The following is a 13,039-nucleotide window of genomic DNA, read 5'->3' on the forward strand; positions in this document are numbered from 1 at the left end:
CCCACCTCATGCCGTGTCTGGCTGTTGCCTCCTAATTCACTTCCCTAATCCCAACTGCCTGTGTGTTATATGTCTGGTGGTTTATGGGATGTGTATACACTCAGATGTCCCAGAGGCATTTCAAAGCCAAGGTATCTTAAAGGAGAAACATCTTACCCCAAGAGCATGTTTCTCTGCTTGTGTTTTCCTTGGACTTCAATCTCAAACTCTGGTTAACATCGGCTTCTAAGTCTGGCTACTTCTGCCTTGTTAGTGTTCTCAAGGAGTTCCTTCCTGTCCATGCTCCAACACTGCCACATCACATTTTGCTCAGAGATTGCTGAGATTGCCTCCACGCCCCCCACATGGCCTCCATTCACCCACCAGTGTCTGATAACTGAGGTTGAATGTCACTGGCCCTTTGGTGCTGACAGCACAGGACCTATAAAGCCCTTGCTGACGTTTCCTAGTGTGCCACTCTTGCTGGCCAGCTCTGTGCCCCATCAATGCAATCACCCTGAGACTCAGGATTTCTTTGCAGCATCGTGCCCCAGGGCCTTTGCACATGCTTTTCCTGCTGTCTGGAAAGGAAGGCCTAATGGGTTAATAATGGATATTATAATCGATATATAATAATGGTTCTTCAGTGTCACCCTTTGTAGAATTTACTGTGTCGTTTTAGGCTACTTACAGGGTATTGCTTCCACAAAACAGAGGTTTCCTCGGTCCAGGGATCCTGTCCCGTTCATCTTTGGTTCCCAGAATCTACCTGCTATGGTCCCTGAGACATGGGGGGTGCCCACAGCACGGAATAAACCAACAGAAATGTCAACTTCTTTATTCCGAGTGGGCTCTCTGCCTGAGTAGCTGACTTCTGGAGACCCGCTCCCTGGGCCCCTCGCGCTCCCCCGCCTTTCAGGTGGAGAAGGCAGCCCGGTGGCTGGCCGCCTCCCGGCTGGGCTGGGCGGCTGCCCGCGCGCCTGCGCCCTCTGCCGCTCGGCTCCGGGCGCGTCTGTGCGCGTGTCTGGTTTCCAGAGGCTGGGGTCACAGGCTCATTCACTGATTTCCTCGCGGCTGGACCGAGGCTGCCTCCCCAGGAGGCTCCCAGCTACTCTCGCGCCTCCAAGGTCCCCACCTTCTCCCCCTCCATTCCCAGCCAGCCAGACTGACCGGCCGACCCACGAGTGAGTAGCGGCGGCTCGTGCGACCCTGCAGCTCGGCGAGCTGTCTCCGGAGGTCCTGTCCTCCTGCGGGGCCGTGTGTGTGTCTGTGTGTGTCTGTGTGTGTGTGTGTGTGTATGCGCGCGCGCAGATGTCGTCCCCGGGCCCCCACGCCGGCTCCGAGAGCCGCCCGCCTGGGTCTGTGTGCCCTTCCAAGGCTCCGCTGGGGTGCGGGTGCGCTGCGGTGCGGGTGCGCGCTCCCCCGGGCGCGGGGAAGCGAGTTTTCCGGGATTCCCCGACTTTGTACGCCGCCGCCGGTGGGGTTCCCCGGGAAGGCTCCCCGGCAAGAAGGCGGCGGGGAAGCCCTGGCTCTGAGTGTCTGGCAGGCCGGGAATCTGGGAGCTGGGCTGGCCCAGCCGAGCCGAGGGAGACGCTGGAGCGGCCGCCTCTGGATCCCAAGCTCTCTGCCTTTCTCCCTCTACCCTTCCTCCTTTCTTTTCCCAGCACCAACACAAAAACGCGTCGCTTGAAACAATGCAGCGAAGTCCGGCTCTCCTCTCCCACCTGGTGCACATCACCTCCCCCCACCCCCAACCCCTCGGGGGCCGGAGGAATAGAGTGGGAGTCCCGAGATAAGGGGCGTAGGCTTACCCTGGGGACACACCTGTTTTCCACTCGCGTTATATTCAAGCTGGTTGCCGGATCGCGCGAGGGCTTTCTACACAGACACGCCGGTGTATGTGTGTGTGTGTGTGGGCGCGCGCGCATCCCGAGCCCACGCTTGTTGGGTGCGCTGGATGTAAATAGTACACCTCTCTGCCCGCGCGTGCCGAGCCGGCTCCGTGGGCTCCCAGCGCGCCGTGACAGCGCTCCCGCGTCTCATTGTTTGGTTGTGGCTTCCCCACCCCTCCGCAAAGCAAACTGATTTTCGGTTTCGCTTGACACAGCGCTCTGGGACTTGGCGTGGGCCGCAGCCTTGAACGCCCCTGGTATTTGTAATTGAATAGTTCTCCCTGGCGGCTGGGGGGCAGGGGTGTTATTTTTAGTGTTGGGAATAAAGAGGCAAGCACGCTGACCTTTTTGCTGCTGCCTTGGGCTTTGAATGCGTGTCTGTCTCTAATGGATGGAGAAGACTGATTCGCATCCAGTCGGCGCACACGTGCCTGCACACAAGTGTGTACACACGATTCTACACACCTCGCTTTCCCCCTTTTTTCTTTAAAAAAAAAATAGGGACTAGGAGTGCATCGTGCTTGTAAAAAAAAAAAAAAGGAAAGAAACTTTCCTTTGTTCTTTTGGGCCTCTTCTATTTTGAGTAATGGAGTAGGAGTACCAAAAGGTTGCAATTAGTTCACTCGAATAAAAGACGCTGTTTGTGAGTCAGAGCTGCCAGGTGGATAATTATTAACATATAAAAGCAGATGCGCTGTTTAAGGCAAAAGGGGTGGGGCGGGGGCAGGTCCGCCGTAGACAATGAGGGAGGGTCTCTGCCGACCGCCCGCTGCTTATTGTTTGGGCTCTAGAGGCTGCTGCCTACAGCCTAATCCTCCTCCTGGGCTTCGTTCCTCGCTCATCCCTCGGGGCCACTTGGGACTGTCCGAGTCCCCCAGCGCTGTCCGCCGGGGGCGCCGGGACGCCAGCCTCAGCCGCCCTTCGCTGACCGCCCTCTCTTCTGCTTTGCAGGTTGGCACCTTTGCGCCCGAGGGTGTCGAGAGCCGAGGCGGCGAGGACCGGGTCCCTCTGGCCCAGCCAGCCCGGCGGGATGCGGCCCCGGCAGCAGCGCTAACCGCCCCCACGCTGGGCACCCGGCGTACGCGCTCGGGTCGGCAGGCGGAGCGGCAGCGGCGGAGGGGATGAGCCCGGGACGCGCTAGGATCCTGCTGCGCGCTCCCAGCACGGGGTGGACCCTAAGTTGGGCTCATCGCAGGACCGCGCGGACCCCTGCCCTCCGGGGCACGCGGCTGCGGAGCCTCGGGGCCACGTCTGCGGTCAGGATGCACTGGGCACCTCCCTGCTGGTGAGGATGCCCTACAGCGCGACTCTGCATCGCCAGCCCCGGTCCCTGGTGGGCACGACTGCCCGGGCCCGGCTTCAGCCCCTCGTGCCAGTGGATGCAAAGCTCCGGAGTCCTTGAGTGCGATCGGCGACGGAATCTGAATTCTGAGAGCCATGGACCGAGGCGCTGGGCTGGAGCCCCAGGCGGGAGAGCCGCAGGAAGCGCACGCCAGGGTAGGAGCTGTCCAAGAGAACTGCGAACCCGAGTCCTTCAGGTCCCAGAGTTTACCCGCCCTGAACAGCGCCTCCTGCCCGCCAGACCTGAGTCCCGAGAGTGAAGAAGGCTCCGAGCCCGCCCCCAGCCATCAGGAGTTGAAGTCAGACCCCTACCCGCCGGCCCCCAGCCCCTCCGCCCCGTCTACTTCGGCAGAGACGGCAGGACTGACGGAACGTCGCCACGGGGTGGAAATCGGCAAAACCATGTCGGTGTCCTCCGCCCTGGCCATGCTCCAGGGCAGAAGGTGCCTCTACGTGGTCCTCACCGATTCCCGTTGCTTCTTGGTTTGCATGTGCTTTCTGACCTTCATCCAGGCGCTGATGGTCTCCGGGTACCTGAGCAGCGTCATCACCACCATCGAAAGGCGCTACAGCCTGAAGAGCTCCGAGTCGGGGCTGCTGGTCAGCTGCTTTGACATTGGGAGCCTGGTGGTGGTGGTGTTCGTCAGCTACTTCGGCGGCCGGGGCCGGCGGCCCCTGTGGCTGGCCGTGGGGGGCCTCCTCATCGCCGTGGGGGCCGCGCTCTTCGCCTTACCTCACTTCGTCTCGCCGCCCTACCAGATCCAGGAGTTGAACGCCTCCGCCTCCAACTACGGCCTGTGTCAGAACGGCAACTCCTCGGTCAGGATGGAGCCTCCCACCTGCCTGAAGGACTCGGGGGGCAACGACCACTGGGTCTACGTGGCTTTGTTCGTGTGCGCACAGATTCTCATTGGAATGGGCTCCACACCGATTTATACCCTGGGACCAACCTACTTAGATGACAATGTCAAGAAAGAAAACGCATCCTTGTACCTAGGTAAGCCTTTCCTGTCCTCTCACGTGAGCTTGGACTCAAAAATGGAAAAGAACTTTCTTTCACATTTTAGTGGGTGGTAGATGTTATAGGGGAGAAGGAAATGGCAACCCACTCCAGTGTTCTTGCCTGGAGAACCCCAGGGACGGCGGAGCCTCGTGGGCTGCTGTCTCTGGGGTCGCCCGGAGTGGGACACGACTGAATGTGACTTAGCAGCAGCAGATATTATAGAGAATATATGGTGTTATATATTTTATATATGTATACTTTTATTAGTAAGCTTCTCTTTGCTTTTTGGTTTTTAAGTCTCCCTGTGGTGTGTTTTCAGTTCTGGAATTAAACAGTTGAGAGTTCTGTGACTTTTCAGACTCACACTTCACACTGGGCTTTTCCCAAGTAATACAGACTTTGTGGAGTAGTGCTTCTCTTTCTTGCTGCCTGTCTTTGGAAAAGCTCTAGTTTATCAAGTTTATCTTCTCAAAGGGCTCAGGAAGTAGTAGAAGTGACTGGTGTGTGAAGTGAGGTCTTTGACAGCTTTCATCCACTGCTACTTCTTCCTGCCTCCAACAGCAGGAAGTACCCAGACTACAGGAAACAGGCTGTATTGTCTCTGTATCTGTATTTCTTATGTATTCTCTGCATCACTATTAAGAAAAAAACTTAAGTGATATCGAATGACTAGGTTATCTTTATGCAGAAGCAACCTCACAGGTTGTAAAGTTTATCCAAAGCTGTTTTTATTGTTGTTTTGAAGACCCTTCATTCCATGGAGTTGGGAGAATAATGATTACTATTTTCTGAAATAGTAATAGCAGGTGGACAGTGAAAGGGAAGTGAAAGTGATACTCAATGAAGAGGGCTCTGCTTTTTCCTCAGGACAACTCTTGTCCTTAGAGGATGTTGGAGCCCTTTGTAGTCCCCAGTAACTGGCCCAAATAAAGGGTTTTATAATTTGTATCCTCTGTTAATGTCTTCTTTGGGCTTCTCTGGTGTTTCAGATGGTAAAGCATCTGCCTGCAATGCGGGAGACCTGGGTTCGATCCCTGGGTTGGGAAGATCCCCTGGAGAAGGAAATGGCAACCCACTCCAGTATTTTTGCCTGGAAAATTCCATGGACAGAGGTGCCTAGTGGGCTACAGTCCATGGAGTTGCAAAGAGTTGGACACGACTGAGCAACTTCACTTTATTATGAAATGCAAGAGAAAGACATTTTTATTCAGGCGGGGAGGAATAATTTGCTTGTTACTGTTTTTCTTTTTAATTTTTACTTTTGGCCCATGGTGGGTCTTGGTTGTGGTGCATGCGGGCTTCTCATTGTGCTGGCTTCTCTTGTTGGGGAGCACTGCAGGATCTTAGTTCCTCCACCAGGGTTTGAACCTACATTCCCTGCATTGCAAAGTGGGTTCTTAACCACCGGACCACCAGGGGAGTCCCTTGCTTGTTACTTTTGCCTCCATGTTTTCTAACGTTTATTATGACAAAATTTTCAAATGTATAGAAAAGTTGAAATAATAGTATAGTGAACATCAGTATATCCAACCACCTAGATTCAATAATTGTTCATTATAGCCATGTTTGCTGTATCAACCTGTGTGTGTTTGTGTAGACTATGTATATATATATACACATACATACATATGACTTCCCCAGTGGCTCAGACGGTAAAGCATCTGCCTACAGTGAGGGAGACCCAGGTTCAATCCCTGGGTTGGGAAGATCTCCTGGAGAAGGAAATGGCAATCAACTCTAGTATTCTTGCCTGGAAAATGCTATGGATGGAGAAGCCTGGTAGGCTACAGTCCATGGGGTCGCAAAGAGTCGGACACAACTGAGCGACTTGACTTTCACTTTTCATACATACATAAATATATGTATATATAGGGTAGGAGGTTAAGACTTTTTAAAGTAATCGTGGGTCCCTTTAAGCTTTAGCACGTGTCTTCTGAAAATAAGGACATTCTCTTTTATAACTCAGGAGCTTAAATACCCTAAGAAAGTTAGTAACTATTCCATTTGATTATCAAAGTCCAGTCCACATTCAAATCTTCATTGTCCACCCAGTGTCTTTTTTAGCTACGTATTTTTTCAAACCACGAGCCAGTCAGGATTCATTCAATCATTGCATTTGGTTGTTTGCTTTCTTAGCGTTTGATAAACTAGAAAAGTGTGTCAACTTTTTTTTTTTCTGTTTCTACTACACAGACGTTTTGAAGTGACAAGGCTAATTTGTGGAATATGCTACATTCTAGAGTTATCTGATTATTTCCTTGTGGTGCACTTATCTCGTTCCTCCATGCTCTATATTTCTTGTAAACTGGAAGTTCAGTCTAAACGTGTAATTCTGTTCAGGCAAAATGTTTTTGGCCAGGCTCCTTCATAGGTTGTGGTGTGTGTTTTCTATTAGATGCACCTGGCCATTCACTAGTGTTGTTGAGTTTAATCACTTAGTTGGTTGATTGTCAGGCCTTTCCACTGTAAACATACATTTCTCTCTTTGAAAACAACCAGCAGTTTTTAGAGTGACATCTTGACCCTGTAAACATCCCAATTGTTTTCTTTTATTCTTTCTGATCTTTTCCTCCATTTATTTTGAAAACTTAGGTGTCCCACCCACTTCTAGCTACCACTGACACAAATCTGCTTCATGAAAAACACAGGCAGAGTCCCACACAAACAGAATATCTGCTGTCAGAGCCCTGAGATTTAACTTTTCTGGTAGTGGTTGCCCCCCCCCCCCCAAGAAGGGAGTGACTTCTCTGGTGGCTCAGATGGTAAAGAATCTGTCTGTAATGAGGGCGAACTGGGTTTGATCCCTGTGTTGGGAAGATCCTCTGAAGAAGGCAATGACAACCCACTCCAGTATTCTTGCCTGGAGAATCCCATGGACAGAGGAGCCTCGTGGGCTACAGTCATGGGGTCTCAAAGAATCAGACACAACTGAGTGACACTTTCACCAAGAAGGAAAATAGCAAGTGCATATTCAGTGTTGAGCAACTGTGCTCCTTGTGGGAAGACCAAAAAATGAGACACAAGCCCAGCATCTGAGGTGCCTTCGATGTAATGAAGAAATATTTCCAGTTTAAGGTAATATCTAGAGTGACACGTGAAAGGGGCAGAAAGTCCTACAGATGGGATTTGCTCCCGCCCTCCCCCTACCTTCTCCGCCTCTTCTTCATTTAGATATTGACTAATAATAATTTTTTGGAAAAACCTCTTGATGCCTGCCTTCAGATACATTCTTGATGTAACTCACAGGAGTTCTGCTTTGTATTAAATGGATCTTGATAAAAGCTCCAGTGGTTTTAGTACCAGGAATCTTACCTGTGTTATTTCATCTAATGTTCTCAATGGCCTTAGGACATGGGAATTGTTTCCTCTTTTTTATGAATGAGGAAACTAAGGCCCAGAGAACTTAAGTGACTTGGTTATGGGTGTCAAACCCACACCGTCTGACCCCAGAGCCCTTGAACTTCTGCAAGTCCACTGAAACCAAAGGATGGGTCACATTCAGTACGGTTCTGGGTGGTGCAGAAGGATGCAGAACTGGCTTAACGTCCTCAAGGCATAATCAAAACAAGACCATTCTTTAGACCTTTAAAGCAGCTTTTACAGGTTACCTCCGTACACATTTAAGTCAGGGAGACTGCTGTCTTCTTCCCTGGTGACTCAGACGGTAAAGAATCCGCCTGTAATGTGGGAGACCTGGGTTCAGTCCCTGGGTTGGGAAGATCCCCTGGAGGAGGGCATGGCAACCCACTCCAGTATTCTTGTCTGGAGAATCCCCGTGGACAGAGGAGCCCCCATGGTGGGCTGCAGTTCATGGGGTCACAAAGAGTCAGACATGCTTGAGTGACTAAGCACACACACTATCTTCTTAGCCGTGAGCAGCGTTAACCCATTATGACATGGAAGTTTTCCTATTAATAATAAATAACTAGGTGTGTATTGTGATTTTCTGCAGACCTGTTCTTCCATATTACCTTGTCCACTCCCCACCCATTTCTTAACTTTTTGGTCAGTCTTTCTAACGATAACCACCATAGAAGAAGGGAGCGGGAAAATAAAAGCAGGTAGCAGGTTAGTAATTGCAGTCAGAAAAAAAATCTGAATTAAAGAAGAAATCATTGAAATGGAATGTAAATGTATACCTTAATCTTTTGAAAGTTTTGGTGTTAACCTACTGGCAGCTTTCCATGTAGAAGCAATGTGGTTGTAGATGTGACCCAGCAGTCTTTACACACATTCAGTGCCCTAACTCCTCCTCCAAGCATAGAGAAAATTTTGTAGGTAGGAAGTAAGGCTAGCAACTGCATCACGATTTGAGATTGGATCTTAAGGAGGGAGAAAATGTGACCTTTTGCAAGGCACAAAATTCATGAATCAAACAGTGAAACAAGAAAGAATGACTAACCAACCAGGTTAAAAAAGGAGGAAAAAAAAAAAAAGGATGCTTTTCTAAAATAGAAAGCCACAATTCCAGCTGAATGATTTTCAGGATAGGTGATGATTGGCCATGGGCCAGCCATTGGCCAAGCGGTGTGAGGGCAGTCACTCCACGTCCCTGGTGTGTCTACTGTCACTTCAGACCCCAGACAAGGGTCAGAAACTGCACAATGCCTTAGAAAGAGCACCAGACGAGGAGGCAGCTGATTTATATTTTAGTCTGGCTCTACCAGACTATAACACAGTCTGGTCAGGAGACCTTAGACAAATCCCCAAATATAATTGGTCAGGAGACTTTAGACAAATTCCTTAACTTCTCCAGCTTCTGTTTGCACTTAGGGCTTATTCCATTTGTTTCCTACACGGTGATTTTTTTTTTAAATTTATTTATTGTTGATTGAAGGATAATTGCTTTGCCATATTGTGTTCTTTTCTGTCATACATCAACACGAATCCACATAGGTATACATGTCCCCTCCCTCTTGAACCTCCCTCCCACTTTCCACCCCATCTTACCCCTCTCGTTTGTCACAGCCCGGTTTAAGTTCCCTGAGTAATACAGCGGTTCCCACTGCTGTCTGTGTTACGTATGATAGTGTATAAATTTCCATGCTACTCTCTCTGTTCGTTTTACCCTCTGCTTCCCCCTCTGCACTGTGATATTAAAAAAAATTTTTTTTATTTATCGACAAAGGTCTTTTATTTTATTTTTTTTTAGTTTTTATTTTTTGTCTTTTATTTTTTAAAAGGATTTATTTACTTGTTTATTTATTTTTGGCTGTTCTGGGCCTCTGTTGTTTAGTAAAGGCTTTCCCTAGTTGGGGTGAGGGAGGGGGCTGCTCTCTAGTTGCAGTGCATGGGCTTCTCATTGTGGTGGTTTCTCTCATTGCAGAGCACAGACTCTAGGGGTTGCAGGCTCAATAGTTGTGGCGTTAGGGCCTAGTTGCCCTGCAGCATGTGGGCGCTTCCAGGTAAGAATCCACTGTACTACCAGGGAAACCCCCTCACTGTGATATTTTGAGGACTAAATGGGATCACGTGGGTGCAGGTACTGTGGTGGCTGTAAGAGCAGCACTTGAGTTTGTTAGAGCTGAATCCAAACTCATCCTCAAGAGTGAGCAGAGTGAGGAGCAAGAGATAGTCTACTCTGTGTCTGAAAACGTTTAAACATCTCTCTTTATAATTGGGAAAAAGGAAAGAACCAATATGTAGGAAATGAGAACACTGTATGAGAAATCGCTCCTTATACATTGTACAAGACAATCCTTCTCTTTCTTTTCTTTTTTTTTTTACATTTTGAATATTTAATTGCTCATGCTTTTAAAAAACTTATGTAGAATATTGGCTTTATTCTTTATGTTGTACAATATATCCTTGTAGTTTATTTTACACATAATAGTTTACGCCTCTTCATCCCCTTCCCTTTTCTTTTCTCCTCCCCACTGGTAACCACTAATTTGTTCTTTATATCTTGTGAGTCTGTTACTTTTTTTTTCTGTTATAATCACTAGTTTGTTGCATTTTTAAGATTTCACATGATAAGTGACATCATATAATATTTGTCTTTCTCTGTCTGACTTATTTCACTTAGCATAATACCTACCCTGGTAGCTCAGACGATAAAGAATCTGCCCACAATGCAGGAGACCCAGATTCTGCCCCTGGGTCAGGAAGATCCCCTGGGGAAGGAAATGGCAACCCAGTCCGATATTTTTGCCTGGAGAACTCCTTGGACAGAGGAGCCTGGGGGGCTACTATCCTTGGGGTTGCAAATAGTTGGACACACCTGAGCAATTTTCACTTCAATGTCATCAAGTCCATCCACTTTGTTGAAAATGGTTAAATTTTGTTCTTATCGCTGAGTAATATTCCACTGATATGTGTACCACATCTTCAGTCATCTGTTGATGGGCACTTAGATTGCTTCCATACCTTGGCAATTATAAATAATGCTGCTATGAACATTGAGCTACATGTATCTTTCTGAATTACTGCTTTTGTTTCTTTTGGATATATACCCAGGAGTGGAACTACTGAATCACATGGAAGCTCTGTTTTTAGTTTTTTGAGAAACCTCCATACTGTTTTCCACAATGTCTGTACCAATTTACATTCCCACCAACAGCATAGGAGGGTTCTTTTTCCTTTGTACAGGAAAATCTTGATCAGTATTTGGAAAGTGTTATATTCTGATTAGTTGCATTTTCTGAAGCTCCAAGGTTTTACTACCAGAACTTTCTGCTTGGCAACCTTTGACGACTATTTTTCTTTAACGTGTGAACATTTATGTGATGTATATTTGCGCTTACTGTAACGTAACAGAAGTTCCTCTGAAGTCTGAAGGCCTGTGGTGTCCCAACTTCACCACCGTGTGTCTTCATTTGTCCACCTTGACTGTGCAGGATGTTGGTGAGAAAGACCTGAAAGTGAAAGTGAAGACGCTCAGTTCTGTCTGACTCTTTGCGACCCTATGGACTATAGCCCGCCAGTCTCCTCTGTCCATGGGATTTTCCAGGCAAGAATACTGGAGTGCGTTGCCATTTTCTCCAGGGATCTTCCTGACCCAGGAATCAAACTCTGGTCTCCCGCATTGCAGGCAGACTCTTTACCCTCTGAGCTACCAGGGAATCCCGATGAGCAAGAACTGGTTCAAAATTTGTTCTCAAATAAATTAAAAAAAAAATCAGAAGTATCAATAATTCTATTATTTTAAAGTACATTTCTTTTTTTTTCCTTTAGCCACGGACTTTATTGTTTGAATATTTGCAGCTGTCATTCTATATACAAATTTTAATTTCTTATAGAACTCTATATTCCATATTGTTAGGTCACTTCACTCTCCATTTTATGCCACATTTCCATCAAGAATTTCCTCAAATCACAGTCTGCCTGGTTGTATGTTGTTGTTCAGTTGCTAAGTTGTTTCCAACTCTCTGTGATGCCATGGACTGTAGCCTACCAGGCTCTTCTGTCCATGAGATTTCCCAGGCAAATACATTCTTGATGCTTCTTTTCCTTTTTTTTTTTTTTTTTGACATTTTTTCAGTCTTTTAAAAGTAAAATGAGCTTGAAATTAATTGAGGTCTATTTCATCAAGATTTTAGAGTTGGATACACATATATATGTGTGTTTATGACTGTCTCTCTCTCTCCATCTATCTGGCATAGATTGCTCTTTCTGAGTATGAAAACCCTTAAAGCTATCTTTTTAAAATATGTAATTAGAAAAAAGAAAAGGAGTCACTTCTTCAAAACATTGTCTAGAAAATCTTCATCTGTTTTTTAGTGATGTTTTATTAGAACAGTCTATGTCTCTATATAAGATTTTATTTATAGCCAGAAAAACAATGAAAGATACACATACATATCTTTCAACTCAGCGTTCCTTAGAAACATATAACCAAGTGTATCTGTGGCTTTGCTAGTTAGGGAGTTATTCATTATGAACAATAGGCCAACTCGGGTAGACAGTCAAGGGCCATCGAGCCTTCCCTGGTGCCAGCTTCCTCTCTCTGCCTGCCCAGCCCTTGTTAGCAGAGGCTGTTGCACCTCAGGCATCACAGCCTGTCCCCTCGAGAAGGAGAACGTGGAGGAAGCAGTGTCCATTTACTCTTGAGGACGTCCCATTGGCCAGAATGGAGTACTCGGCCTCTCCTAGCTAATAGAATTTGGGGAAGGCAGATTTTAGATTTTACAGTCTGCATGGGAGAGGAAGGCAGGTGGGATGAGAGTGACATGAATACTGAGTGACCTCACGTTACATCTCCCACACTGGTCACATGTTCCCTTCTGCCTTGGTAGCCAGACATTTCAGGCCTTTTCCCCTCCATCACTATATTTTTAATAATATATATTTTTTAAAATTTATTTTTTGGCCACACTGCTCAGCATGTAGGATCTTAGTTGCCCAGCCAGGGGTTGAACCCCTATCCTCTGCATCCTTGCATTGGAAGTGGGGTATCTTAACCACTCCAAGGAAGTCCCTGGCCCTTTTATATATTATTATTATTATTATTTTTTGGCTGTGCCATGAGGCATGTGGGATCTTGGTTCCCCAACCAGGGATCAAACCTGTACCTGCTGCATGGAAGGCTCAGTCTTAACCACTAGACCACTAGACCTCCAGGGAAGTCCCTCCGCTGATCACTGTTAATAACCTCTCTTAAGTGTCTTGTAGCATGAGCTCTCCAGATCTTTTTTTTGGGATTTTGAAAGGACATAATAAATAGCACCTTTCCCCTTCACTTGAGTTTTGAGCTAATTGAGAAATAAGGAGTAAAAACATGGGAGCCAAAGAATCAGTTTTTAGAACTGATGGAAGTGAGGTTGAAAATGTAGTTTGTGCACATAGGCTTTTTAATAATCCCACCATTACACAGAGGTACCCAACC

At 47.4% G+C, this 13,039-nt stretch overlaps 1 protein-coding gene across 3 annotated transcripts in view; it reads left to right on the top strand.

The window, feature by feature from the left end:
* The first annotated feature begins 3,141 nt into the window (after positions 1 to 3,141).
* The window catches only part of SLCO5A1 (solute carrier organic anion transporter family member 5A1), a 144,893-nt gene continuing 134,995 nt past the window's right edge, over positions 3,142 to 13,039 (top strand). For all 3 annotated transcript variants that reach the window (XM_065903122.1, XM_065903123.1, XM_065903124.1), the window contains exon 1: positions 3,142 to 4,209. In XM_065903122.1, coding sequence (XP_065759194.1) covers positions 3,309 to 4,209 — 901 coding nt within the window. In that variant the 5' untranslated portion in view covers positions 3,142 to 3,308. The remainder of the gene's footprint in view (positions 4,210 to 13,039) is intronic.

This window comes from Muntiacus reevesi, chromosome 12, assembly GCF_963930625.1.
Source record: "Muntiacus reevesi chromosome 12, mMunRee1.1, whole genome shotgun sequence".
Classification (NCBI taxonomy): Eukaryota; Metazoa; Chordata; class Mammalia; order Artiodactyla; family Cervidae; genus Muntiacus; species Muntiacus reevesi.